The 24,996-nt window shown below is 39.7% G+C and overlaps 2 protein-coding genes across 3 annotated transcripts in view; both read right to left on the bottom strand.

Moving 5' to 3' along the window:
* LOC120568635 (rho GTPase-activating protein 29-like) overlaps positions 1–5,902 on the bottom strand; it is a 30,892-nt gene extending 24,990 nt beyond the window's left edge. Inside the window, exons 1-2 of one of the 2 annotated variants that reach the window (XM_039816268.1) lie at positions 5,677–5,902; positions 4,689–5,053 (exon numbers count right to left, since the gene is read on the bottom strand). In XM_039816268.1, coding sequence (XP_039672202.1) covers positions 4,689–4,974 — 286 coding nt within the window. In that variant the 5' untranslated portion in view covers positions 4,975–5,053; positions 5,677–5,902. The remainder of the gene's footprint in view (positions 1–4,688; positions 5,054–5,676) is intronic. The other variant, XM_039816269.1, reaches the window with a different exon arrangement.
* Positions 5,903–10,085: 4,183 nt separating this feature from the next.
* LOC120568716 (activin receptor type-2B-like) lies at positions 10,086–23,141 on the bottom strand. Its single transcript, XM_039816400.1, has 11 exons — positions 22,689–23,141; positions 20,425–20,632; positions 17,649–17,764; positions 16,999–17,150; positions 16,628–16,771; positions 15,748–15,891; positions 13,612–13,760; positions 13,303–13,417; positions 12,722–12,860; positions 12,345–12,475; positions 10,086–12,012 (listed from the first exon to the last, which is right to left on the bottom strand). The coding sequence occupies exons 1-11, from the start codon at positions 22,738–22,740 to the stop codon at positions 11,818–11,820; spliced, it is 1,545 nt and encodes a 514-aa protein (XP_039672334.1). The 5' UTR covers positions 22,741–23,141; the 3' UTR covers positions 10,086–11,817.
* Between the last annotated feature and the right edge of the window lie 1,855 nt (positions 23,142–24,996).

Genomic DNA, 24,996 nt, shown 5'->3' with positions numbered 1-24,996 from the left:
CTATAACCATAAATCCCACCCCAGGAAACACACCCCAACCACAAGCTTGCACAAAAACATCCTTCAGCATCACAGGGGAAAGTTACTGCCCAACAAATCTCTCCTTTCTTTCTCCTAAGAGCAGCAGGCTATTAAACTATTATGTACTAGAATTTGGCTCTTCTCTCAACTGAAGGCACCACCCGCAAGTGTCCACTTCAGTTGGCACAGGGGGCACTTGTGTAAGAAGGGGAGATAGAAGTAGATTAGTGGTAGCTTTGCTGGATATGTTTTTTTAGAGACTTTTATGGTCAGGGTTCTAAAAAAAAAAAAGAAAAAAATTGGCCTTAGTCTTTAAGAAGGTTAAAAGGAATTTAATGAGTTCATTTTTTTCATTTAATCCTCTTGGCCCCCTTGGGAGCATAGCGCGTCCACCATTGACCTCACTCTCCTCTGCGCAAAGGTCTTTACTTCTTGCCAGGAGGTCCCCGTCTTGGTCAGTTCATCAAGCGTGGACCGCCTGCAGTTGGATTTAGGTCTCCCTAGCTTCCTCTTGCCTTGGCAATTATAGTCCAGAGCTTGTTTTGCTATGTTCCTCGGATCCTTCCTAAGTGTGTGACCGATCCATCCCCACTTTCTGGATTTGACTTCCATGTGGATCTGCTCCTGGTTCATGCGTCTCCACAGGTCTACATTTAATATCTTGCTGGGCCACCAAATCCTCAGTATCCGTTCACTCTAATAAGCCTACTAAAGGGGCATAGATTTTATCATTTTCAATTGACCTCACAACTTTTTTTTTTTCTTCCAGTTATCGTATAACTGCAATCCAAACCTTTTTGAGCAGAAAGAAAAACATGTCAATAAATAAACTGTATTACAACTAGCAAGGTAAGAAAGTCCCTGTAAAATACTACCAAACACTTGAATATTTTATTATTTATATACTGCTCTAAAAAAAAAAAAAAAAAAAAAGTCTGCCCTTCTGACAACAACACAGATACAGACTGGTACTGAAACACAGAACAATGCAGCTGTGGTTGGAGAATAGCCAGATCTTATCCGAGTGTCATGATGACACCAACAGTTGAAAAAAAGCAAGGTTTGGCAGTAGTATAGTGACCCAAGGACAGCTAGACATGTCCCTCCTCATTTTAAGACATGCATTACCTCTTCTCACATAGCACTACACTGTATGTAAAACATTTTTCTGTTTACCTGTGGTAAATACACGTTCCACCGCATGCTCTCCGACTATGCTGCGAGTTGTTTGTTCTACTCTGAAGTGGAACTTTAAAAGAACTGGTGTGAAACACTTTGTTTTTTCTTTTCCACCTGAGGCTGAAAGGCTAAAATAAGTAACCCAAACTCTCTTTACCAAAGAAACATTCAAGGCAAAAGAATTACAGTGTCTGTTGTAACAAAAGCCATTTAAAGTTAAAACCTCTTCCTGTTCAGGCCTGTTGGCCTGTACACTATCCACACATTAGGTTTTGTTTCAGCACATTTGTAAAATAGGAGACATTTCTGAGTGAAATGTACACTTGATCTGTTATTCTGTGTGTTCATATAAATAAAAGCAACACAAGGATGTAAAATGATGAATAAACAAGGCTTGTGCTTAGTACACAAGCTTGCGTAACAGTAGCATTTTGTGAAATGACTCTTCATTGTTGACTCAGAAATATACTGGCATGTTTAATCGCTTACAAGGACTGCAAATTTCCACTTTTTCCAATCTGAAGATTTTAAATGAAAACAACCTTGACTATACAGCCTCTGGTGAGTTGTATTTATGACAAAAAATCTAAGATGAATTATGTTTAGGAGAGTTTTCATTGTCAATCTGCCTCACACCTACCATTAGTCTATTGAAGGCACTATAGCTACAAGTGAACATTTGTTCTAAAGGAATGCAGAGTATGCAGAAGAGTGGGGGGATGGGAGGGGGACAGCAGGTCGGCTGTGTGTAGAGGACTCCTTTTTCATCCTGATTAAAACCATTAACCAAGCTCGCCTTCTGCAAAGCCATACGGACTCAAATGAAAATTTCAAAAATTAAGAAAACATTGACCTTTTTATTGCATTTCTCTTTTATTATATGGCAGATGAAATGCTGATGTGAGGTTCATTGATCAACGGTGCATGTTGGAACGTGCAAGTGGACAAAGATCATCTTGGGACAGCATGGGGATGGGGACAAGGGTCACTGACTCAGTCAAAACTCATACAGCCTGACATTCTTTTCTTGGATTACATTATTTGACAGCTTTACTATTGTTGGGCAACAACTCTTGCAAGCACTGTGACTGAGGGCCCGGTTATGAGAGAAAGTGTAAATCTACGCCACAATCTAACCCTGGGGAATCTCTGAGTGTTAAGTTGGCGGTGCGAATGTGGTGGGTCTAGTTAACTCAAGCTTACGGTGACTGATGGAGTTCCCCTGTGGGTCTCCATCAGCCAAACATGTGCCTCTAGCTACAAACTGGTGGGTGTCCTGAGAGGGAAAATAAGCATCTTCCAAGCTAAACCCTCTCAGTTGTCTCCGGAGCGATGAGGCACACACTGAGGGAAATGCAAACCTGCCAGATCCCAACAGGCGCACGTCTTTCAGCAAAAAAAAAAAGAAAAAAAAAGCATTGTGCCGGTTTCACACAGTACTCCAGTGACAGACCTTTCCAATTATGAAAAACAATAACACCAGAGCTGGCATGTGCCTCGCTAACCTCTTCCCCTCACTGCCTTATTCCTGCAGCTTTCCTCAACCACATGGAGACCTGTTGCTGTCAGGCTGTTTATCTTTTTAAGCAAAAAGCTAAACCTAAAAACGCAGTCATTAATGTGCACAAACACCAATGAAATCACCATTATGTAGAATGTCATAGAGGACTTTAAATCTGTCAAAAACCATTTAGGTTATTGGAATAATTTTTTCATAAGGCTATATAAAGACCTGTGTCATGTGAATATGGTCATAAAAAACTCCCTGCTAAAGAAAAAAAAACATTGAAAAAGGTGACAATCAGTGTCTGTCTTCAAGAGACAACAGCCAGGATTGCTCCAGAGCCAGCAAACAAGAGCCAGGAGGATCACAATGCTCAGGATGTACAGCATATGGGGCTATTGGTCAGTCTCTCTAAAATCACGTTTCAGCTCAGAGATGATAAAGTACAGGTCTTTGTTTGCTAGCTTAAAGGAAAGCAGTTGATGTTCCATATTTGGTTTACCATTAGTAGCAGTCTCAGATCACAGTGTACATTTAAAGCCCGGAGGGTTGTTAACTAAGATTTGATTCAAACTGTAACCATCTTCCACCAGTCTTTGTTACCAATTAGTAATGAAAATGACTCAATGTTTAATTTGACTCGACAGCAAAACCACATGATGATAGTAGCAGCATCTTGTATGAGTTGTTCCACCAAACCATCAGTGTCTCTGAGAAAAGAATAACAAAAATAAACCACTAATTCAAATGACAAATAGTTGAATGACATTATAGGGTCATATGGTATGATTTCAGCCCCACCTGCTCAATAAGAGCCGTTAGCAGGCAAATATCCAAAATGTTTTTTTTGACGGCTCAGAGCAACACTCAGCACGACGCAAGCCAAGGCTTACTCACAGGAGGCCTCACTCCTCCAGCCAGAGGAATGGCTAAACAACTCACTCCCACTACCAGACCTGTAGTTGGACCCCAGCTTGTGTGTGTGTGTGTGTGTGTGTGTGTGTGTGTGTGTGTGTGTGTGTGTGTGTGTGTGTGTGTGTGTGTGTGTGTGTGTGTGTGTGTGTTGTGTGTGGTGTGTGCTTTTGTTTTTTAACAGCAGGTGTAGTAGTAGTTGTAACAGTGGAAGTCTCATATTATTGATTCCACAGAAGGAAATTCCTTTCTCAATGACACAACTAGAGTAATAGACACCAAACAGCAAATTCCGGTCTTTTCATGAGGTCACTTTGGGCTGTGCAATCCTTAACTTTGCACATTTCTTTGACAATTTATGAAAACTGTAAATGCTTAATTAAGCACTGTAAATGCTTAATTAAGCATTTACAGTTATTTGTTTCATTAACAAATAATGAAAGGTAATTCATAAAATACAGTAAGTTACTATCAGTATATATGCTACTGTGTATGTCTGCATAATATATATATATATAAAAAAATGTAATGTATTTTTTAATAGAATATTATATACAAAAAAAATTTGAAAATTGTTTACTGTAACACTGTTTAAAAAGCAGTTGGTGTGTTTAGCAACTGTGATTCCTGTGGACAACTGGCCAAACAAAGACAACATGACATCTTGTCAGTACATTTCCATTGTATCTACAATGGAATTTGCTGGCAAAGAATTGTAGCTAGCTACAGCAGGCTCTAACCTTTCTTCTCTTATGTTATGGATATTGCTCTCTCAACCATCCCCTGAATGCAACACATTCCCCACACTATGTGTGGTTTGTTGAAAGTCTAAGATATGTAAGAAATCCCAAGTAAGCAAGTGGAAAGTGAAGCAAGCAATGTTTTTTTTAAATGATACGGTTATCTGTATATAACCCATAGATTACACTGAACATGCAACATTGATATTGGGTAACACGTATCCTAAGGTGGGTTTTCTTTCTTCAATTGTGTTATTTCATGGTGTTCAAATTCACTGACCTCCACAGCTCCTGCACAGACACTTCTGCATTCCAGCTCTATATGGACTCACCTTCACACTGGAAAGCCTCCTTGAGGTTGAGCAGCACATCAGCGAACCCTCGTACATCATTCACCAGATGCATTACATACTCCGGATCCACTCCTGGTGCCCCCACAAGGTGAGATGTTAGCCCCATGCTGCTCAGAAGATTTGGGATCTTGGAACTGTGGCCCATATCCCAGGTCTTGGTGGATCCAGCAGACAGAGATCCTGTGTGGGGCTTGGAGAGATGTCGTGGCAGACCCTGGGTATGTTTAGTCCCACCGCCACCATTGCTGCTGCTCTTCCGTAGCATCCCAGCAGCCACCCTTCACAGGGGGTAGAGCAGGCCAGCTAGCCCCTGAACTTAACACGCTGCCCTGGTCCCTGGATGGCTGAAAGACAAAGAATAATGGTTGAAGATTATGCGTTTGATTGTCTGTCTATGTGGGTGAGGGTCTCCTCTTAAAACTCAGGAATCTACTGTATCATTAAAGACCTGTTAACCTGCATAGTAACCGCTTGAACCAGAGGACCCAAAGTACCGTTATACTCAAACATTCTTATCTGAGTTTTCTTTAATAGAAACCAACTGTGACGTTATGTGGCTGTTACTCCAACGTTACATTTAGAGGGAACAGCAAGCAAATAGCCTATATTTTATGGTCCATCTTTAAATTTTCTTTTGTGCCAAAATAAGATTGACCTGTTTAACGTTAACGTTACGTTACAATGGCTGTAATGTTAGCTTGTTTGTAAATAACGTTATCTGTAGATACAAAAAAAGCACCACCACACAATTGTATTAGAAAATAATATAGGCTATTACTGAAAATAAACATATTTAAAAGAACAAAACTAAGCAAAATCTCAGGAATGAATCACAAAACTCCAGCACATCAAACAACGCGACATCAACATTACTTTTTCCGGACAGTTTACAATGAACAAGTGATGCTGTCGACCGGGGTCATAAACTGCTTTGCTGGCACAGCCAGAAAACGCTACTTAAACTCACCTACTCTGCAGTTTACTGACATAATGGCCACGATATCCAAACCAAACGTTACTTAATGCGGCATGTGAAACCCCAAGAGCATTTCCGAGAAAAAAAACAAACTCCAACAACGGCTGAAAGTTGTCCGCTTTGAGTCACTGTACATCGGAAAGTAATGTTAACGTTAGCCTACATACAATTCAGCAACTCTATGCTCTCAAGTCAATCGTAATTTACTAGTTTGTCACGTGACGGTACAGACGTGTTTTGATTGGCCAGATACTCTCCACGATATGAAGCTGTGATGCCTTCATGAGCGGGCGGACATTTGGGTAAATGATTGAACTGGATGAGTTTTACAATAACTTGCTAAGACAGTGTAATGCAGTTTTATTAAATGCATGTTATATTTGAAATGACATTTCAAATAAAGCATCTTTGTAATTGTAACTTTCGGCCTCGCCTAAAAAACATTTAAGAGACCGGTTATCACATTTGTTCGATTACCTATGAATGTTCTAAAAAACATTAGACTTTGTTCAGAATAAAAAAGTTAAAGTAAAAAAAAAAAGCTAAAAGTGAAAATAAAAGTCAAATTTGGACTTTTGCAAGAACATCAGATATGGCATAATAGTAATGGCTAACAGGTAAATAAGTTGTAACTTTTGTGTGACAAACCTTGTTTGTGTTATAATTTATACACTAGCCTTACCAACAAGGCCCAGAACCCACCCTGACACACACCCCACCTCTGGCTCTACATGCCACTATACTTACTCTGCTGTACTACTCTTTCTAGTTTTATTTTTGATACATACTGTATACAGTACATATATTTATACTTATATTGTTTATATTCTAATACTTGATTTTCTTAACCTTGTTATATTTAGAGAATGTGTGTGACATGCACCTACAACACCAAAACAAATTCCTTGTATGTGTAAATCGTACTTGGCAATAAAGCTTTTTTCTGATTCTGATTCTGATAAAGTACTGCCCAAATTGCTAAATTATGATTAAAAAAATTTCCACTTGGATTATTTTTTGTTTCAATTGCTTGAATGAATAAGTGAGTTATTCACATGATATTATTTGGATCAGAAATAGTGATAGTCTACATTTTTTTTGAAGAGATTTTACAGTGCTTTTTCCATGGCTAGGCAGGGTAATTAATAATATAGCCCCATTACTTTGGTTCATTTTCAGTTTTGATCAACGGTTATTGTCCCAGACAAATAAAAGAAACTAAACCAAACTACTGGAACCACTGCTGCCATCTAGTGTACGCATGTAACAATAGAAAACCTACAGCATGTAACAGACCCTGGTAAAGTATAGTATGGGAATGCTGGATATATACATCATTTTATACGCAACAAAAATATGTTTTTACAGACAGCATTACAAAAACAGTAAACAATGTCTTACTTAAAAAGCTTTTTAATTGTTTTAAATTATTATTTTGTATTTTATATTATGTTGAGGTGAGGTCATGTAAGTCAGTGATTCTCAAAGTGGGGTCCGAGGACCCCCAGTGGTCCTTGAAACATTTTAAGATTCATTCATTTAAATTATCATGAAATCAAATTTTGTATTTACTTTTCTTTTTGAAAGGCTTCATAGGTCAACAAATATTTTATTTTTTAAATCTATTTTAGTTCATCAAAAACTCTTAGAACCAGCAAATATGTTTACAGTTTTTTTTTTTTTCAATGGCTAAACAACAGTGGTCACAACTGAAGCCACATGTGCAATTCCGTACATTGTAATCAAAACAATACAGATACGATTGTGTACTAGCTACTACAGGTTATGTTTAATAAATGAAGCCCAAAATATGTTGCCGACTAGAAATCACTAGTTATATCAACTAGCGCTAGCTAACGTCCATAGATATGGCTAACGTCAACGGTAGATAGCCGCTAGCTAGAAGGGTTTGTCGTGACTTTGCCTGGAACCATAGGGCCTGGAATGCTACCAAGTCGTGAGTCGTGACTTGAAGTCGTAATTTACGGGCTAAAAATTGTGCCTTGAACGCAGCATAATCCTCATCTAGATAACACACACTGTCACTCAGAACACACTGAGAGTACAAACACCAATACAGAAATTACAAACTTTCTCATCTTTACAGTTTGAACAACTTGAGTGACTTCACACTACTCAATAGTTTCTTTAAAGAAAAGATATAGATTTTATAATATACCAATTTTTACATAAGGTAAACAATAAGGAATGAAAATCAGCGGTTTGCTTCAATTTAGTATTTTGTCTCTAGTAATTTATGGAAAAAAACTGAAGGTACATAACAGTAACAAATAATAGTGTGACTAATCCTGCCTTTCTTCAGCATCATGCGGCAAGTTTTCTTCATCACATTGGATGTCTGCATCATCTCTAAATACAAATGTATGTGGTGTTTCCATTGCCTCCACATCCATTACTTTCTGAAAAACAGTAAGAACGCAGTTTCACTATAGTAAAGATAGTGTTTTTCAATTATTTATTTTTTTATTATTATAGCTGTGTATGTATTCTCAGACATCTTACCTGGACACATTGGTATCTTTGCTTTTTTACCTGTTAACTATTTCTCTCAAACAGTACAGTCTATAATTGTTTCATTCTTATTTGGGGTTTGTAAAAAAAAAAAAAAAAAAAAGGCTTTCTGAGCTTTCTCTGTATAAATACCATATATGTTCACTAACTAGTCTAAAACAAGACACCTGCTTAGGCTTTCAGATAACATTGCAATCAGCAGTTTGATAGTCACCAGAATGAAATCTATTCTGTTTTGAATGTGTGGTTAACAGTTTTGAAAACCGTGTTCAAGCAATGAAAAACAAACTAGAGTTTGGTCCACATGACCTGCTGCCGTGCAGACTGTAGTTAGAGTTTTGCACATGTGGCTTCAGTTGGGCCCACTGTCGTTTAGCAATTGAAAAAAATACATGTCTATTCTCTATCTTGTTATGGGGTCCTTGGCAGAAAAACAATTGAGAACCTCTGATGTAAGTTAGCACGGTGAAACTGATGTGAACTGAAAAAGAAAAAAAATATATAAATAATTCCAATCACATGGTTAATCAGTGTTTGTCTTTATTTCAATATACAAAAAGATGGATGTTTTCTCATCTAGTTTATATTTCTAAGCATTTCAACTCACAGTTAGTTACCATTCGTACGGTTTTAGTGAAACCAACCAACCAACATACACGCACACACACAGTTCACATAAACAGGGAAGGTCACACGATTCAGTCAAACATCCATTCACACTATGACAAATGAACAATATGTTGACTGTAAATCAAAAAAAGGATTTTGCTTTCACAGGATTCACACATGAAAAGGAAGCAACCCTTTACATTTGTCAAGTAAATATATACACGATAGTTGATTTGTTTTTTGAAGATGAGACTGACTCCATGTTAGTGTTACTAACGTGGTACTGCATGAGGTAACTGGTTTTTCTGTTCAGAAGAGCTGGGTGTAAGACAGCATTTGGAGGTAACAAACGATGACAGTAGATTTTCCTTCGTGATCGTTGTTTTTCCTGGCACAATACGTGAAAGCACCTGGGTCATGTTCAGCTATTGACAGAAACATTCAACCCACAGCGCTTCTATGCTGTGGGTCTTAATGCGTGTCCTCATCAGAACACGATCCAGGTGTGATGAGATGTACTTTATTGATCCGCAGAAGAAAACTGCTAAGTCACAGCTGAGTTTAACTACTTAAACTATGATATTCAAGTGACTATTGCTGTATAATATATATTGCTGGACTCTTGGACCACGCACATGCCACCGTTTACATGAATCACAATGGGGCTGCATTATCAATCAATCATGTAGTTATAGACACATTGATGATTTCCAAACACTAAAAACCATTATCCTGTATGGATTGAGGATATTTTTTTTCCCAAACTGCACATGAGCAAGCGTCACATACTACAGTTACACCACTGTTAAAATCACTATCTTTCCACAGCACTAATCAAAGCACAACAGATGAGCCTGTGTGTCCAACGTGGTTTAACTATCACCAAACCGGTCAGAACATCACATCAGCGGGTTAATATTGAGGTAATACTGTTCAAACTGGCATTTCCAGAAAGTGGCCAATCACAGAAGCCGCCAGGACCAAATTATCAGGGATTTGTTTTTGTGTGTGCATCTGTTTTTTGACAATATACACACTAAGCTTTCTAATACAAGTGCTACCTACTTGATTCAGAGGAACTGATACTGTTATTCATAGAAATCAGTAAACCAACCACTATTCTTGATTGAATATATATATATATATATATATATATATATTTTAAAAATCACAGGGCTAGTTGTCAAAATGACTTAAATATGTAGAGGTGGAACTAAAATATTCCTTTCCATTTCTGTGAAATGAGAACAATACAATAATGCCCTGATTTTGTATACATTTTTCTTTTAAAACAGATCAGTATTCGGCAACTGTGTGTACAGGTCTATTTACAAGAATCGGCCTCTCTTCTTTTAGGTTTGTACAGCATTAACACCATACAGGATTAACACCATGACAACTAGTCAGGCTCTATTTAAAAAGAAATCTCCACAGACAAAGAGGCCCAACCGGCAATAAAATATCTCAACTACTAAAACACAATAAAATACATAACACAACTTGATATACATGTAGAAAAAGCCTGAGGTACTTGTCAGAATATCTGAGGTCAGTCTGGAGGAGTAAGCAGCTGCGGGCTTACCCAGTCAAAAAAAAAAAAAACACAAAAGAAAAATATATATATATATAAGCCTCACATAATATCATTAGCGTTATATTAACAAAGAATACATGTACAATGTACATCTACAAATCCTTGAGTGTCCTGGAATAGTCACAGCAGCATAACGGACATTCAATGTATGGTATTCATGTTATGGTACAACTATGGCATTGCATTTGAGACAAAGGCAACCATTTGAGCTCTCCTTGCATGATGTATAGTGACTGAGGTATCTGGGGACTGGTGTCCGACTGAGTCTATTGAACAAACACCCATGCAAATTAAAAACAGACATGTTGCTTACTCAAGTATGGCCCTCGCAAGGATAAACCCCAACTATCTGTCCATGGTTCTTACTTTAAAACCACACTATCCTTCTCACATCATTTAATCTTCAAAGTCTCACACACACACACACACACACACACACACACACACACACACACACACACACACACACACACACACACACACACACACACACACACACACACACACACACACACACACACACACACACACACACACACACACAGTGTAACATTGCAACTCCAGACACCTACTCCTGGCACTGGCAAAGGAGTAACTCTGAATTTCTACAATTAAAAAACAAAATAAAATCCAGGAATATGTCCACGATAGCTAGCTGGATAGCTTGGCTCTAAACTTAGAGAAAATGTTCCAAAGAAGCGTACTGGATACCTGAGAGGTAGTTCCCCTGGGACAAGACGCTTGTCCCAAATCTTCAAAAAGTCCACAATGTCCAATACAACTGCTCAGCTCCCATTTTAGCTCCTCCCATGCGATAAAACAGCGGTGCTCTGAGTTTTTTTAATCATTTTTTTTTTCTTTTTTAATTCTGAGGCATTCACAGGTTTAAAATAAGGGAGCACACTCGAGTTTAAAAATCGAGAAGCTTCGACCCCTGAGGAAGATGAATATATTTTGTCTAACAGTCTCAAAACGGTTCCTCCGAGGTGTGCAGCACGTTGTCCGAGGTTTGGAGCAAAAGTTCATTTCATTTGGCCACAGACAATCATGACCAAGACAGGAAAAACGACAACTTATGAGGTAATAAAAATAGACTAACAAAAGAAATACATGAGGTAATGACGACATTTAAGATTTGACACATGGGTATTATCAGATGTGCCCATCGCATAACTTATTACTACTTCAAAAACTACAGCAGATGGATGCGTTAGTAAGATCCGACTTCAAACACCAAAAACAAACGGAAAGAAAATACCAGTATTGGGATTAAATAGCAGCTGCATTTAAGTTGCTAGTTGTTGTTTTTGTGATTTTAAATATTCACGGAGATCCGCTGAGTTTGGATTCGAAAAATAAAAAGTCAGGAGCTCGGGTGGAGGATGGGGGTCACCCGTTCAGGTGCTGGACTCTTTGGGAGGTAGGTCCTCGTTGGTGAGAGACGTCACAATGCAGACGGGGATGTCTGAGGTAGTGCTGCTAATCGTTCTGGCGATCTGGCCGATGCGCTCCTCGACGCAACCGGCGGACAATCGCGCCTCTGCGTCGTGGTCCCAGCATTCTTCGATGGTCTCGCACATCTGGCTCAGACCCTGTAGACACAAACCAGAAATTATAGGAGAGTAAGTCCCTAGTTTGGTTTTCTTACTTTATTAAAAGGGCACTTTTTTTTTTTTGCACATAAGTTTTGAACCCAAACATTAAATAAAAATCCATTTCGCAGGACAGAAATTCCTCACTTTTTCTGTGGCCTAAAGGTGTAAATATAACTGCCATCGTTATATCAGAAACTATAAAAAAATAACTGATTCAGAGAACTATGACCTCAGATGATTGAGCTGTATTCACGGTGTAAAAAAAAGAATGCATGACATCCTGGTATTGCTGTTGAAACTGCTGGAGCTATTTTTCCACTGTTACTCACAGGATGTTTGAGCCAGCAGTCCTTGATGGCTGGACGCATCTTCTTGTGCACGACCACATCCTGCAGATCCTCCAGGGAGGGATGCTGGCCTATTTCATCCTCAAACGGCAGCATGTACTCGCCAACTGTACCTGAGGAGGGGCAGGATGGAAAGCGTCACACAGCGATCAAGTCAAGCAAATAGTGCAGCATTTGGATTTAACTTGCTCTCCATTTAAAAGAGTAACTAGCCACATTACACCTTTAACCTAGATCAGATAGCATTTCCAGGCAAAACGAAAACAAAACCCTTGTCTATTAGGTCAGTCTGAAGCACAGTGACCTTTCACCTGTGTGCGAGGCAGCATTCCTGATTTCATCATTCCTGTTTGACTCACCGTCTGTCTCTGTGCAGCGGGACACCAGCTCCCACAGCACCAAGCCCATAGCATACATGTCTATTCTCAGGAAGGAGTCTCGCTGGAAGTTGATGGCTCCCTCCAGCACCTCTGGAGCCATGTATCGCCTCGTACCCACCTGGCAGGACAATGGATTCAGGTATAATAGAAATAAATAAATAAATATAAAAAATATGAAATGCTTGAATATACACTTTTAAATTATTTCCATGATGAAGTACTACCACTGCATCTCTAAATGTTGAACCCTACAATAGGAAACAGCCTATATGTGCTTTATTCTTAACTCCTACTTTTAATTTCTCGCTTGTAATCAAAGTGGGTTATTGAAGCTTTTTTTGACAATAAACAGAAAAATCATGTCAAAATAAAAAACTTCTACAAACCATAGTAACTGACTCCATAAATATTAACTATTTAATATTTACTAGGAAATTTCTACATTGCACTAAACTTATCAAGCCTAGCCTATGTGAACATTTCAGAAAAATCAGGTGACAATTCCTCAGACTGGCACCAAAGTGCCAATGTGGAAATAAAGTAGTGAAGTGATTCCATACCTGGCCATGCGTGTCACCTGGAGGTTTTCCTGGTTCAAATCGTACAGCGAGCCCAAAGTCTCCAATGATTGCAGTCAGATCATCTCGTACCATCACATTCTTACTCTTGAAGTCCCTAGAAAATTTATTTCAGGACAAACTCATTAAAATGCTGTAATTATAGAGATGTTTAGTCACACATATTAGTCTATGGACTTCCAGGGCAAAATGACTAAATCAAGCACAAGCAGAAGAGAGGAGTACTCAAATTAAATGTAGTCTGATTTTCAGTGATTTGAGTTTTTAGAAAAGCCAGTTTATTTTCTCTACCTGTGTGCAATGGTGGGTTTGGGCCCCTCTCCCTTGTAGCTGGGAATGTCCTCATGGAGGTAAGCCAAGCCGCGGGACATGGTCTCTGCTATATGACACAGCTCACTCCAGGTCACAGTGTTACCCTTCAGGTGGTCTGTCAATGAGCCCTACGCACGCACACACACACAAAAGATTCAGGAAAAAGGATTAATAACTGCACAAAAATCTAATGTCTCAGGAAAATCTACTGTAAGTGTCCAATGAGTTAGCCAACCATATCCCTGGAACAAATGGTGTTTGGTCCTGTGTTTGACTTAATTTGCTAGCCAAATAGTGTAATCTGGAAGAATTACCAGAAGTGTCTAAATTCACAAAATATAGCTTAAAAAGGTCCAAAATATTTACTGTAATAAATCCAAAAATGACATTTTATGTCATTTCAACATTTGTGTACATACATTGAGTTATATAGCTAGAGTACCCGAGTTGGTTACTCGCAAAACCAAACTGAGACACAGCCAATAAAGTGATCCCGATTGGTCCTGGCTAACGCCGGCATGCTAACCCTGCTAACGTTACCGGAGGACCAAGCGGGCCATGGCTGTTTAAGATGTGTAGCTTGTTCAGCGGCCATAGCCAACAACGGTGAGTTATTTTAAGCCAAGGGAGGTGGGTTGTAAATTGGGAAGAGAGGACCTTGAGTTTGCAGTGTGTTTAGCGATTGTCGCCATAATTCTAAACCAATAAAGTGTGTTCAGTCGGGTGTAGAGGACGGCAAGGTAGTGTTATTTTTAGCTGTTCCTACTGTAATTCTAAGTCTAGGAAGTGCGTTTGTCCGTCTGCAACATGGCATCATGACTTTGCGTAAACATACAGGGCACTTTCCTAAAGCCAAATGGTGTGTTATCTGTACGCATTTTGAGCTATCCACATGTATGTCTACGCTGTATACAGCGGATGTAAACATAGGCACCACGTGGCGTCTTATCACGAGAACGTGCCGTACTATCGCGAGAACAATGTTGCACGCGTGTGAAAAAAGAAAAAGGTTGGGTTTAGGAAAAGAACATTGAGAAAGTCTTTAGTAACCTCTAATACTACTCGCTACGGCAACAATTCACACGTAATGTAGGTCAATGGCAGCCGAACGGCATTGATAAACACGCTAAAAAGCGATTATGCGTCTTCATAACACTTTATGAGATCAGTCTGCCGTCTGGGTGGAGAGGACGGCGAGGTGGTTGCGTTTTTAGCGGCTCCTACCATAATTCTATGACTGTCAATATAGCCTGCATCTAACATTAGCTACTCTGCTGTTCTGCAAAGTAACGTCTGGCTATGTGAGACAAGCGTCTAGCAACATTGTTGTGGATGCTCCTTCAGCGCGGGAAGGGAGGAGGGTCTGGCAAAGTGAGACTATGGGTGCTGCGGTCTCAGCCTGGCAACCTCCATGAACTTCGAGCCTGGGGAGGAGGGGCCCGGGGGAGACGACTCTCTACAGTATTTTGAATTTGTACTGCAGTAACTATTTTAAACACTAGCTGTCAGTATTACATATTGCACCTTTAAAATATTAAAAACACTGACAACACTGAAACACTAAACCAAACAGATGACACATGCACAGATGGCACTGAGACAATTACTGGAACTATATACGTTTGAGCCACTGCCATAGATAAAAGGTGCTACGAGGACAAACCGTGACCGTGTCTGTGCACACATGTAATGCTACATTCGTGGTTATGCTAATTATTGTTTAATCATGTTTTGATGTGTTAATACCTTTGTTGAGAAGTCCAATGAACAGGATATTCTGGTAGCCTCAAGGTGTTTAATCATATAGTATTATTTCAGGCACACATGTTATATCTGCCATTTTTGAACAACAAAATTGTCTATTATTTTTTACCCTACATGCGAAAACGGTGTATAAATCTAAGAATACAACTCTATCACTAAAAGGTATGTATATGCTGTACTGCAGACTTGCCATGAGTAATAAAATCCACTTTAATAAAAGCTACCATGCTCTTTTGTTGAGGTAAATAAAAGGCATCTGCCAATATTGGAAAACGTCCAGCAGTTCTAGTAAACATGAGCCCTATACCTGTATGTGGGTATATATGTATATATAGTAAGATGTGCACTCACCCTCTCATGAAACTCTGTGATAAGCCACAGCTCCGTCTCCAGGTTGGTGCCGTGCTTCTCTGCAGCGATGTAACGTAAGAGGTTTTCATGCCGCATCCCTGGAGTCAGGAATATGTCCCGCTCGTTTTGCCATGACTGCTTGTCCTACGCAAACACATAGACCAGAAAGGTTTTAGGTCTTGATGATTTATACAAGCAATTTAAAAACAAGAATCATAATTCATAATTCCTTGTACGTTACACAAAGCAGCTAGCCCCAGTTTGTGCCTCTCATGTATTAACCTTACATTCCAGTCAAATCTTCTTCTGTGGTAGTTCCCGCTACAGAAGGTGTCTCCAGGAACACATTTTGCCATGATGACACAGACCGATTTAAAATGTGAAAAACAACACCAGCAGTGCTCTCGCGGCTGGTTAATATTCCATCCACTGCATGACAAAAAAGTTTTAACATCTGTTCCCAAACAAAGATGGTAGCCAAAAATGAATGAAAAAAGAAAGAAAGAAGCAATCCCAATTTTCAATTTGTTCAATGTGAACCAACCCAAAAAAAGTTACTTTAAATTTTTATAAAAAATAAAAATGTAAATATTTTGCTTGAACATATGTCTTTTGTGGCTACCTACATTTGGCAATACAGTCCCAACTTGACAAATGGGTTCAACGTTTTATTTTTTATTTTTTTTTATTGTGAAACCAATATTTATTCATCCAAATCCTTTGAGGATTTCAAAGATAAAATGGTCTATTTTTTTTTTTAATCGATTGCTTGGCACTGACTCAAAAGTAATATTAATAACTAAGAGGAACTAACTGGAAGCTACGACGCAGCATTGACATGATAAAAACTTACACAAATGCCTAGAATTAATGGACATACCTGAACAGGGAAGACCTTTACAGCAACATATTCGCTCATCAACTGGGCTTTCCAAACACAACCAAAGCGCCCCCTAGCTTTGATTTCCAGCAGCTGCAGTGGTTTCAGACCCACCAAGGGGGATGGAGGAGCCGGTCCAGGATCCTGAATAACAGACAAGAAAAACCAGTTACGTCCTGTTCTTCTGCTAAATCGATTTAAAAGATGTACAAAATCTTACAGGAATATAAGAGAAGAACTGGGTAATTAGGGTAAGCAGCCACCATGGCTGACATACATTATAGAGACATGCAGTGAAAGACTAATCTTTAAGCACCACAGATGTCACAGATTACCACCAGAGAGTCAGACTGGGGTATGGCCTCTCTCACCTCGCTCAGGTCTACATGGCCGTAGGGAGGTTTGCGGTGGCGGTACATCCACAAGGCCAGAACGAGGGCCAGGGACAGCACACAGAGAGGCAGCAGGGAGTACACAAGCACGTTGAGCAGGGACGGCACTCGGGGTGGAGGCCGGATTTTTACTGTCAAGGAGAAACAGAAGAATTACAGCATGACAGCTTTTTTGACATGTAGGTTATAACCAGCATCCCTCCCTTCAAAACCTGATTTTAAAAAGAGACTGGTAACATTTTATCTAGATTGTCCAGCCTTGATCCTTACAGACCGAGTCACTACAGAGTCTTTGTGTGCTAAACATCTACTTTCGGTAACCTGTCTAGTCAGTACTGGACTATGCAAACAGAAGATTATTATAGTGTAGACGTATATGTTGAAATGGCATTTTAAAAGAAAACTACAATGTCAAGAAGGCAAATTACCAGATTTCTTACAAGGCATTATTTAGCAACATTTAAAAGGAAACAAATCACCACGTCTGTGTAACACGCATCAGTGTGACATACACAATGTTTTTTTTAACTACCAGATGCAAGGCTAAGCTTTACTCCCACTAACCGGAGGGGAAAAGCAAAGACCTATTTTTTGCTTGTACTAAAAGCGGGGATGCATTTGCTGCTCACCTCGGTTGCCACTGCCAATCATGTCAGGAAGGTGGGTGAATCGTTCATTGCAGTAGTTGCCCTCGCAGCAGCAGAAGAAGACCTGAGGGTTTTCCTCCATGGAGACACACTCTTGCCTAAAAAGGTAAACGACACTCCTAAATGATTGCTTCGATAACCAAATGTCAAAACAAGATACACGCCAAGCAGTTTTAATAATAAACAATGGGGCCAAAATATCATGATAGTAAAACTAACGTTTTGCGACCTGGACTCTTAGAACAAGTGGGCGAGTGTCGGCTTTTTCTTTTTCTCTTTTTACATCATCTGCTTCTGCTGTACATAAGCCCGCTGATAATTGTCAGGACTCTGTCTTTAACCCATGTACTCATTGGTATTGGTTACTGGTAATGCTGCCAGTGTATGAGCCAACAGAAGCTACAATCTATCTGGTACTTAAATGAGCAAATTATCTTTTATTAGGAATATATTGATTTGTTAACCTTGTTAATTATCACCATACAAGTCACTCAAGGAATGGTCAGCCACGATTCAGAGAAATCACAGGTTTTCTAACACTTCATGGACAAAATTGCAGAACTGCTCTTAAAATGCTACAATTAGTCTCTGTAACATCGACTCAAATTGCTCACAATTGCCAACCTGTCCATCGCTCTTGATTTCCTGCCACTATTTTATTGTCCCTTCATAGTTATAATAATTTCAGCCAATAGCACTTCAGACTGAAGCGGTTTCCCCTGAAAACGGTCAACAGATTTGTACCTGCGAAACCTACAATTTGCGTACATCCAATTCCAGCAAAGTTTTCGGAAATATGCTTTTGGAGTAATGTAGTGCATGCTGGGTTTAATTCTAATATGCCACTGTGAGACCCATAATAGCACTCCTTTTTATCCTGACTTTCTCAAAAGCTGCAGGTCAATCACTACTTTTAATAATCAGAAACAAATAGAACAGATAAAACACATTACAAATAAACCTATTTTATTGCTGGCTAATGGTTAATTCTTTATACACCCACCCACACAAACTGATGTGTCATCTGGGGTAGGTTATTATAGTTCTGTTTTCTCCAGATAGCCTTTATGAGCCACCAGAGGTCTCCAGCTTTTTCTAAATGCAGTGGCTTGAATATTAAAGATTAAAAAGTTTGATCACGCCACAAAAGCTCTACACAGGCTGCTGATAAAGCTAGTTTGAAAAACTCTCCTCCTTACTTACAAATTCCTGAGTTGCCCAGTGCAACCATATCAATCTGCCACATCAGGCTGTGGGCACGGAGCTGTACTCTGCACTGTTGACTATCTGGTAACCCTTGAGATTTATATATTGGTGATAAGGCAATGCGAAAAAGTAAGACAGTCCTGCATCTCTAAATTTTATGTCAAGTTTGATGTAAAGTTTGGATGTTTTTAGGGCTGCAATTGCGGATTTTCCATACTGATAAATCTGCTGATCCATCGTTTACTCTGTAACACGTAATTAAAAAAAAGAAAATGCCCTTCAAAATGTTCCCAAAGCATGAGAGGTCATCTTTAAATTGCTTGTTTTGACCAAGGCTGTGGTGGAATTTCCAGAAACACCATGTTGTGGTAAGAGGAGACTAAAGGGAAAGCCAAGACAACATCAGGTCATTCATAGGTCACAGGTCAGGGGGACTAGAATATTCAGCCAGTCTCTAATAACCAAAACTGTTCATGTATAATTACATTTGTGTCCACAGATTCAGGGACTCTAGGCAGCTGTATGATAAGGGAATACTTTGTCTCAGGACTGTCTCCTTTTTGGAGGTCGGAGGGCCAGCCACACCTAAGCATACTTTCCAGAGAGAGAGAGAGAGAGCGAGAGAGGCTGAACAAGGCTTCAGTATCTGTGTTTACGGCGCCTGCAATATCTTTGTTTACCTTAAAGGTTCAGCTAAACGTAACGCCTCCAGCACGAGTTTAAATACACCTTCAGGAAGACAGGAACCTCAGAGAGTTGGGACGGCACTGCACAATAATACAGTGTGGTTATACTGTACTGCCTGCTTATTTGTCTCCTCAATTGAGTGTTCATTAAATGCTTCCGTGTAAGTCATAAGTCTCCCGAACCTTCTTCACGTACGGGAGTTGGGTTGGGAACCGGAGGGTGGCTATTTCAAGTCCCCGTACGGACCGTGGATTGGTAGCAGGAGAGATGCCAATTCACCTCCTGGGCACTGCCAAGGTGCTCTTGAGCAAGGCACCGTACTCCCCAAACCGCTAAAGGTGCTGGTCCAGTACTGGCAGCCAACTCCCCATTTGTGCATGAATAAGTCCTGAGCATGTGTGTGTGTGTATATTTCAGGCCTGTGTGTAGTGATTTCTAACAAACGGAGTGTAAATTGTAATTTCCCCACTGGGGATCAATAAAAAGCATAAATTTAATTTAATATAAAATTAAATATTATAAATTAAATTAATGAGTTGTGCTGCTCCTGAGTTTTTCCTTAACAAAAGCCAAAAAGGGCCAAAGGCCAAAAAACCTTACAGGTCATTCTCACTCAGCCAGAACCGCTAAACGTTTGGAATTCCTCCAGTTGATCGGCTGATTGAAAAATAGTTTCTGCATAAGTGGTTTTATTTCTGTCGCTGAAAATGCCCCAGGTCAAAGAAATCTAGATATATTGAATTACATGTGAGTACTGAAGCAGATATTTGTGTTGTACTCACTGCCAGTCACTCTGGGTACGAGCCAGACACCTAAAATATAAATGTAAATGTATGGTGGCGATGACCTCGCTCAGTGACCCAACCTGTCGTAGCAGTTGAAGTCGTCCAGCCAGCAGCCTTTCTTCACCAGCTTGATGGTCCCTGAGGAGTTGAGCCAGGAGGCATAACAGTGCAGTCGCTTGTCCTTCTCCCCCTCGCAGCGCTCAAAGCCGCTCTGGTTGGTCCTCTCCGTACGCCAGTTATCATTGTAGTACACGCACTCCCGGGTCTCTGCTTCGCCCAGACTGTACCCTGAAATGGACATAAGGCCTCAGTCAGCTCACATCATAATGAATTGAAACTCAACAGCGGAAGCACAACATATGGCGCAGGATCTGCTTGATGCCACGAAGAAACATCTCTGAGCAGAGCCTCTCTCATCACTCTGGCGCACGGCCAAGTTTGGGAGCTCTCTATAGTAAAAAGGGAGTTCCTCTGGGCTAAGAAATTGTTGCTGAATAGTAGTTCAGCTTAATCAAAATTCACTAAAAGATCTTTTCAGAGAGTAACAACTAAAAAGGAGGGCAAAAGACAATTTAATTAGCTATAGAAAAACAATAGTATGCCCTACTGTGATATAGAAACACAGCACATATTGGTATCCTGCTGGAGTTTGACACATCTGGAAAGACAGATAAGACCTTCTTCTTTAAGGGCTTTTTCTGTCATTTAACAGGAAATAATTTCCCTAACCAAACCGAGATTTGACAATAGCTGTCAGTCTCCTAACATTCAATCCTTTGTGGATTGAATGTTGGACACACTCAAGCAACACATTTAAGATGCCTTTTTGATGAATAATGAAGCAGATAAGATGCTGTACATGTCATTCCCAAACGCCTAATCTTTGTTCACAGAAAAAAATAGTGCATGTCTCTTTAAATCCCTGCCTATATGAGGTTGCCCATCCCCCAGTGTTACCCCCACCAACCTCACTCACTCACACACACACACACACACACACACACACACACACACACACACACACACACACACACACACACACACACACACACACACACACAGTTGTCCAGCAGCATACAATGGATTTCATTATAGCATATAGGGATGCATGCAACGAACAACCAAACATCATGCCCCTTATTAAGGATCGTAGGAAGGTAGTAAGGACACACACACACACACAGCAGTGATGCTCCATTGAGCAGAGATGGGGTTTCTGATATCTGTGGTCACATGATCCGGGAGGACTTTTACTACAAGATCATTCCCCAACCCCCCTCCCTCTGTCACTTATTGAGGCTCACACACACACACACACACACACACACACACACACACACACACACACACACACACACACACACACACACACACACACACACACACAAACATGAATTCTGGAGAATCAGCTTACTATACACTCCGAGCACTAATCTATAAACCATTAAGGCATTAGCTACAGTGCTATTTGGCACACATGAGACAAGACGATAAAAATATATATTACATGTAGTAGAAAAACTAAAAAGTGAGGGGGAAAGTGGATATTATCGTTTCCAAAACAACTAGCTAGGGGACAAAGGTAAACATGTTTTGAACGCACAATAAAACCTCCCATAGGAGTTGCAAACACTGGCAAAAAAACAACAACAACAACAACCGCAAAACAAAAGAAAAACAATCCTTGCTCAGTTTCACGTGGTCACAGGCTTTGGAAACAGAACTGTGTCTCAATTCAGGGTAAAGACCTAACGTAAGACAACAGCTGCTGTCTCATCAAATCAAACGCACATTGATTTATGAAAATTCTATTCAGAGAAAGGTGCGTTTTACAAAGGCTCTTGTTCAGGCTGTAACCACAAACAGGAGTGCAGACCTGAGATGTAGCCTATAAGGTTTCAGGATGTTGATGCAGCTGCTGCCTTCTATTCCTGCCACTGTTAAGAAAGGCGAAGGGGACGCAACAGTTTTAAATTTGGATCTCTTTTATTGCAACATTGTCAGCATTAAATACTATAGTCAATGTAATTTATTATATTTTCTTTTTACATTAAAAAAAGTCCCAGCTATTGCTTAATTATTCCCCGTGTGTGAACTAGATGTGTACATATGTGGGGGCAAACGGAGAAAATGCGATGGATGGGTAAGAGAATAAAAATCCCCACAACTGACCGATAGTATCTACCACTACCGACAAAGTTTAAACAACTAACACACGTAAACTCGCTCGCGGGTCGACATTTCAAACGGAGAGTATTAAACGCACACATTCAGACAAAAATGTGTCTGCCTCCGACTCGGAAAAAGAACTGTTGCAAATTCGGAACCAACAATAGCGGCTTACCTGCGCATAAAGTTCCCAGAAGAAGTGAACAAGTCAGCCATGAAAAAGACATGTTCCGTTTTAAATACAGGACAGAGATTTCCCCCGCTTCCCGACGCGAACATTAAAACTCAGGTTGTCCAAAACATCAGTCCAGGATCAAAACGACCACAGGCCTCCGGTCCCTCCAGCAGCCTAACCACCACCACAACGCGTGTCAATAGCCGCGACGCTGCAACAATGTTGCAAGAAAAGATAGGAGCGATTAACTGACTGCCAGACTGTTAGTCCATTAACATGTGCAGTATTTCGCATTGGAAGTGGATCCAAAAGCCGAATGGGAAGACGTTAAACCACCCAAGACGAAAGCTCAGCGCTCTTTTTGAGGTTATTCACTTGAATAGTAGCACCGCTGCATCGGGAGGTCGGTCGGGGTTTACATGCATGTTACTGATCTGTGTCCAAAATGGCTTCTAAATGGGGAATGGGCTGCAAACAGGGAAACCCGGATGTGTAAACACAAAGAGGGGAATTCAGGCAGCCAGCGAGTGACCTTAACACGACTCCGAAACACGCCTGAAATGACTTCATTTTAGCCTTGTATCTAACATAATAGAGCATATATATAACAATTTAAATAATAAAAGAAGCCTAACAGTAAGAATATGAGGCGTTGGGGATATATGTGTGCTTTCCACGTTGGTATTTGTCCCGGTTCCAGCTGATAAACACTTGCACTTTTTGTGGTCAGAGTTGGTATTTTATAGTCTACTTTTCGGTTCTTATTATTTAGCCCGGGGTTTAAATTACATTATGAGGTAGGCTAATGCCTAATGATTTTTACTGGTTACGCATAGAGGATTCTGCAATATAATTTCCGCTTTTAGAAAACAAAAACAGCCTACGTGTGTTATTGAAATAATGTATTGGAATATTTTATTAAATATTTGAATGTGAAAGAACAGCTCACCAGATATAAAGTCAGATCTATAGGCTGATATACACAGTCTATATTTTTAAATAGCCAATACTTACAAATTTAAAATATGAACGTATTAGCTCGTACAATATTTACATTATTTAGTAGGCCTATATATATTTATCGATGTTAATGTGATTAATATCTCACAAAAAGTATAATAAATTCTGAGGTTTTTTTCTATCTGAATGATCTTTTATGCATAACAGTGCTAAAAATAACCGACCTAATTTGGAGTAACAGGATACAAAAAAATGCTATTTAAAATGTATTCGTTCTAATTACTCATATTACCGCTAGGGAGTGTTAAATATAAAATATACCCCACACAGCAAAACCAAAATAGAGCCAAACCATTGCTCATAATGAATCGCTAAGCATTTTTTGTTATCACAAAACAGGAAGTGTGTGACAATACTCTTCCCCAATTTCCAAACATAATATTCTTTTAATAGTATTTCTCTTGATAATTGCTAAATAAGATGTGACATGACAAAGGGTTGGTGAGCCTGCCCACCAAACCAGTCTCCAAGCCAACAGACTTGTTGGCTTGTTGGCTACTTCTAACTTACTTTTAGAAGTATTTCCCTTAAAAAGGTTAAGGTTCAAGTCATTTCCTTTGACTAATTGGGTATGCTTCTCTTTTGTAATCTCCCCAGGAAACGCATACCTCCATCAGAGCAATTAAACAAGGCTTATTAATAAAATAAAATAGATGTATATAACAATAACAAAATATCATGGCACATGTTTGCTTTGTAGGCTACAGCATTTAATACACTCTTTCAAAATGGAAATCCTTTGTGTAAAATAATAGATCCCATCATCATAGAAAATCAGCAATGACATTGTTAAAATGCCATTAGGCCTTGCTCACAGTTTCCCTCTCTCTTTCTCGTCTTTGACATCCAGACTAATGGCATGTTGGTTACACCCAGACAATTCATGCAGCAAATGGCCCGGAATAAGGTTAGCCGTATAGGTAATCGCTCTTAAACTAGTGCCGCTCAGTGTAACTCAAGACAAAGCATTTCCTCATTAAGCTCTCCTATATTGACCCTGTAACTCGATAGAGAGGCCATGAGCGTAACCTTGTAAAGATAGGTGTTCTGTTGTCATGACAGTTGGAAGAGAAATCACATGAGTGTTCATTAAAGGTCCACCGGCCACAACCGTGGTGTGGCATTCCTAAAAGAATGAGAGCATGGGGAGAAATGATGCAGTGGTGCATAAAAAACATCAAACTATGAGCTAATAATGTTGTAAAAGGCTGTTCAATACAACTTATGCCAGACAGGTAACTACTTATACTGCTTTGTACATATCATAAATACATGTTGTGTGCTTAAT

Source organism: Perca fluviatilis, chromosome 11 (assembly GCF_010015445.1).
Source record: "Perca fluviatilis chromosome 11, GENO_Pfluv_1.0, whole genome shotgun sequence".
NCBI classification, from domain to species: domain Eukaryota; kingdom Metazoa; phylum Chordata; class Actinopteri; order Perciformes; family Percidae; genus Perca; species Perca fluviatilis.
The sequence above is the reverse complement of the archived record's forward strand: the minus strand, read 5'-3'. Positions and strand labels throughout refer to the sequence as shown.

What these genes read in the sequence shown, in the direction of transcription:
- LOC120568716 (XM_039816400.1), bottom strand. Translation starts at nt 22,740, where the DNA reads ATGTCTTTTTCATGGCTGACTTGTTCACTTCTTCTGGGAACTTTATGC. An exon ending in TAAAGGTCTTCCCTGTTCAG is followed by an intron (nt 15,892 to 16,627) that starts GTATGTCCATTA and finishes GTGTTTGCGTAG; the next exon opens with GACAAGCAGTCATGGCAAAA. An exon ending in ACTGCTGGCTCAAACATCCT is followed by an intron (nt 12,013 to 12,344) that starts GTGAGTAACAGT and finishes TTGTGTCTACAG; the next exon opens with GGTCTGAGCCAGATGTGCGA.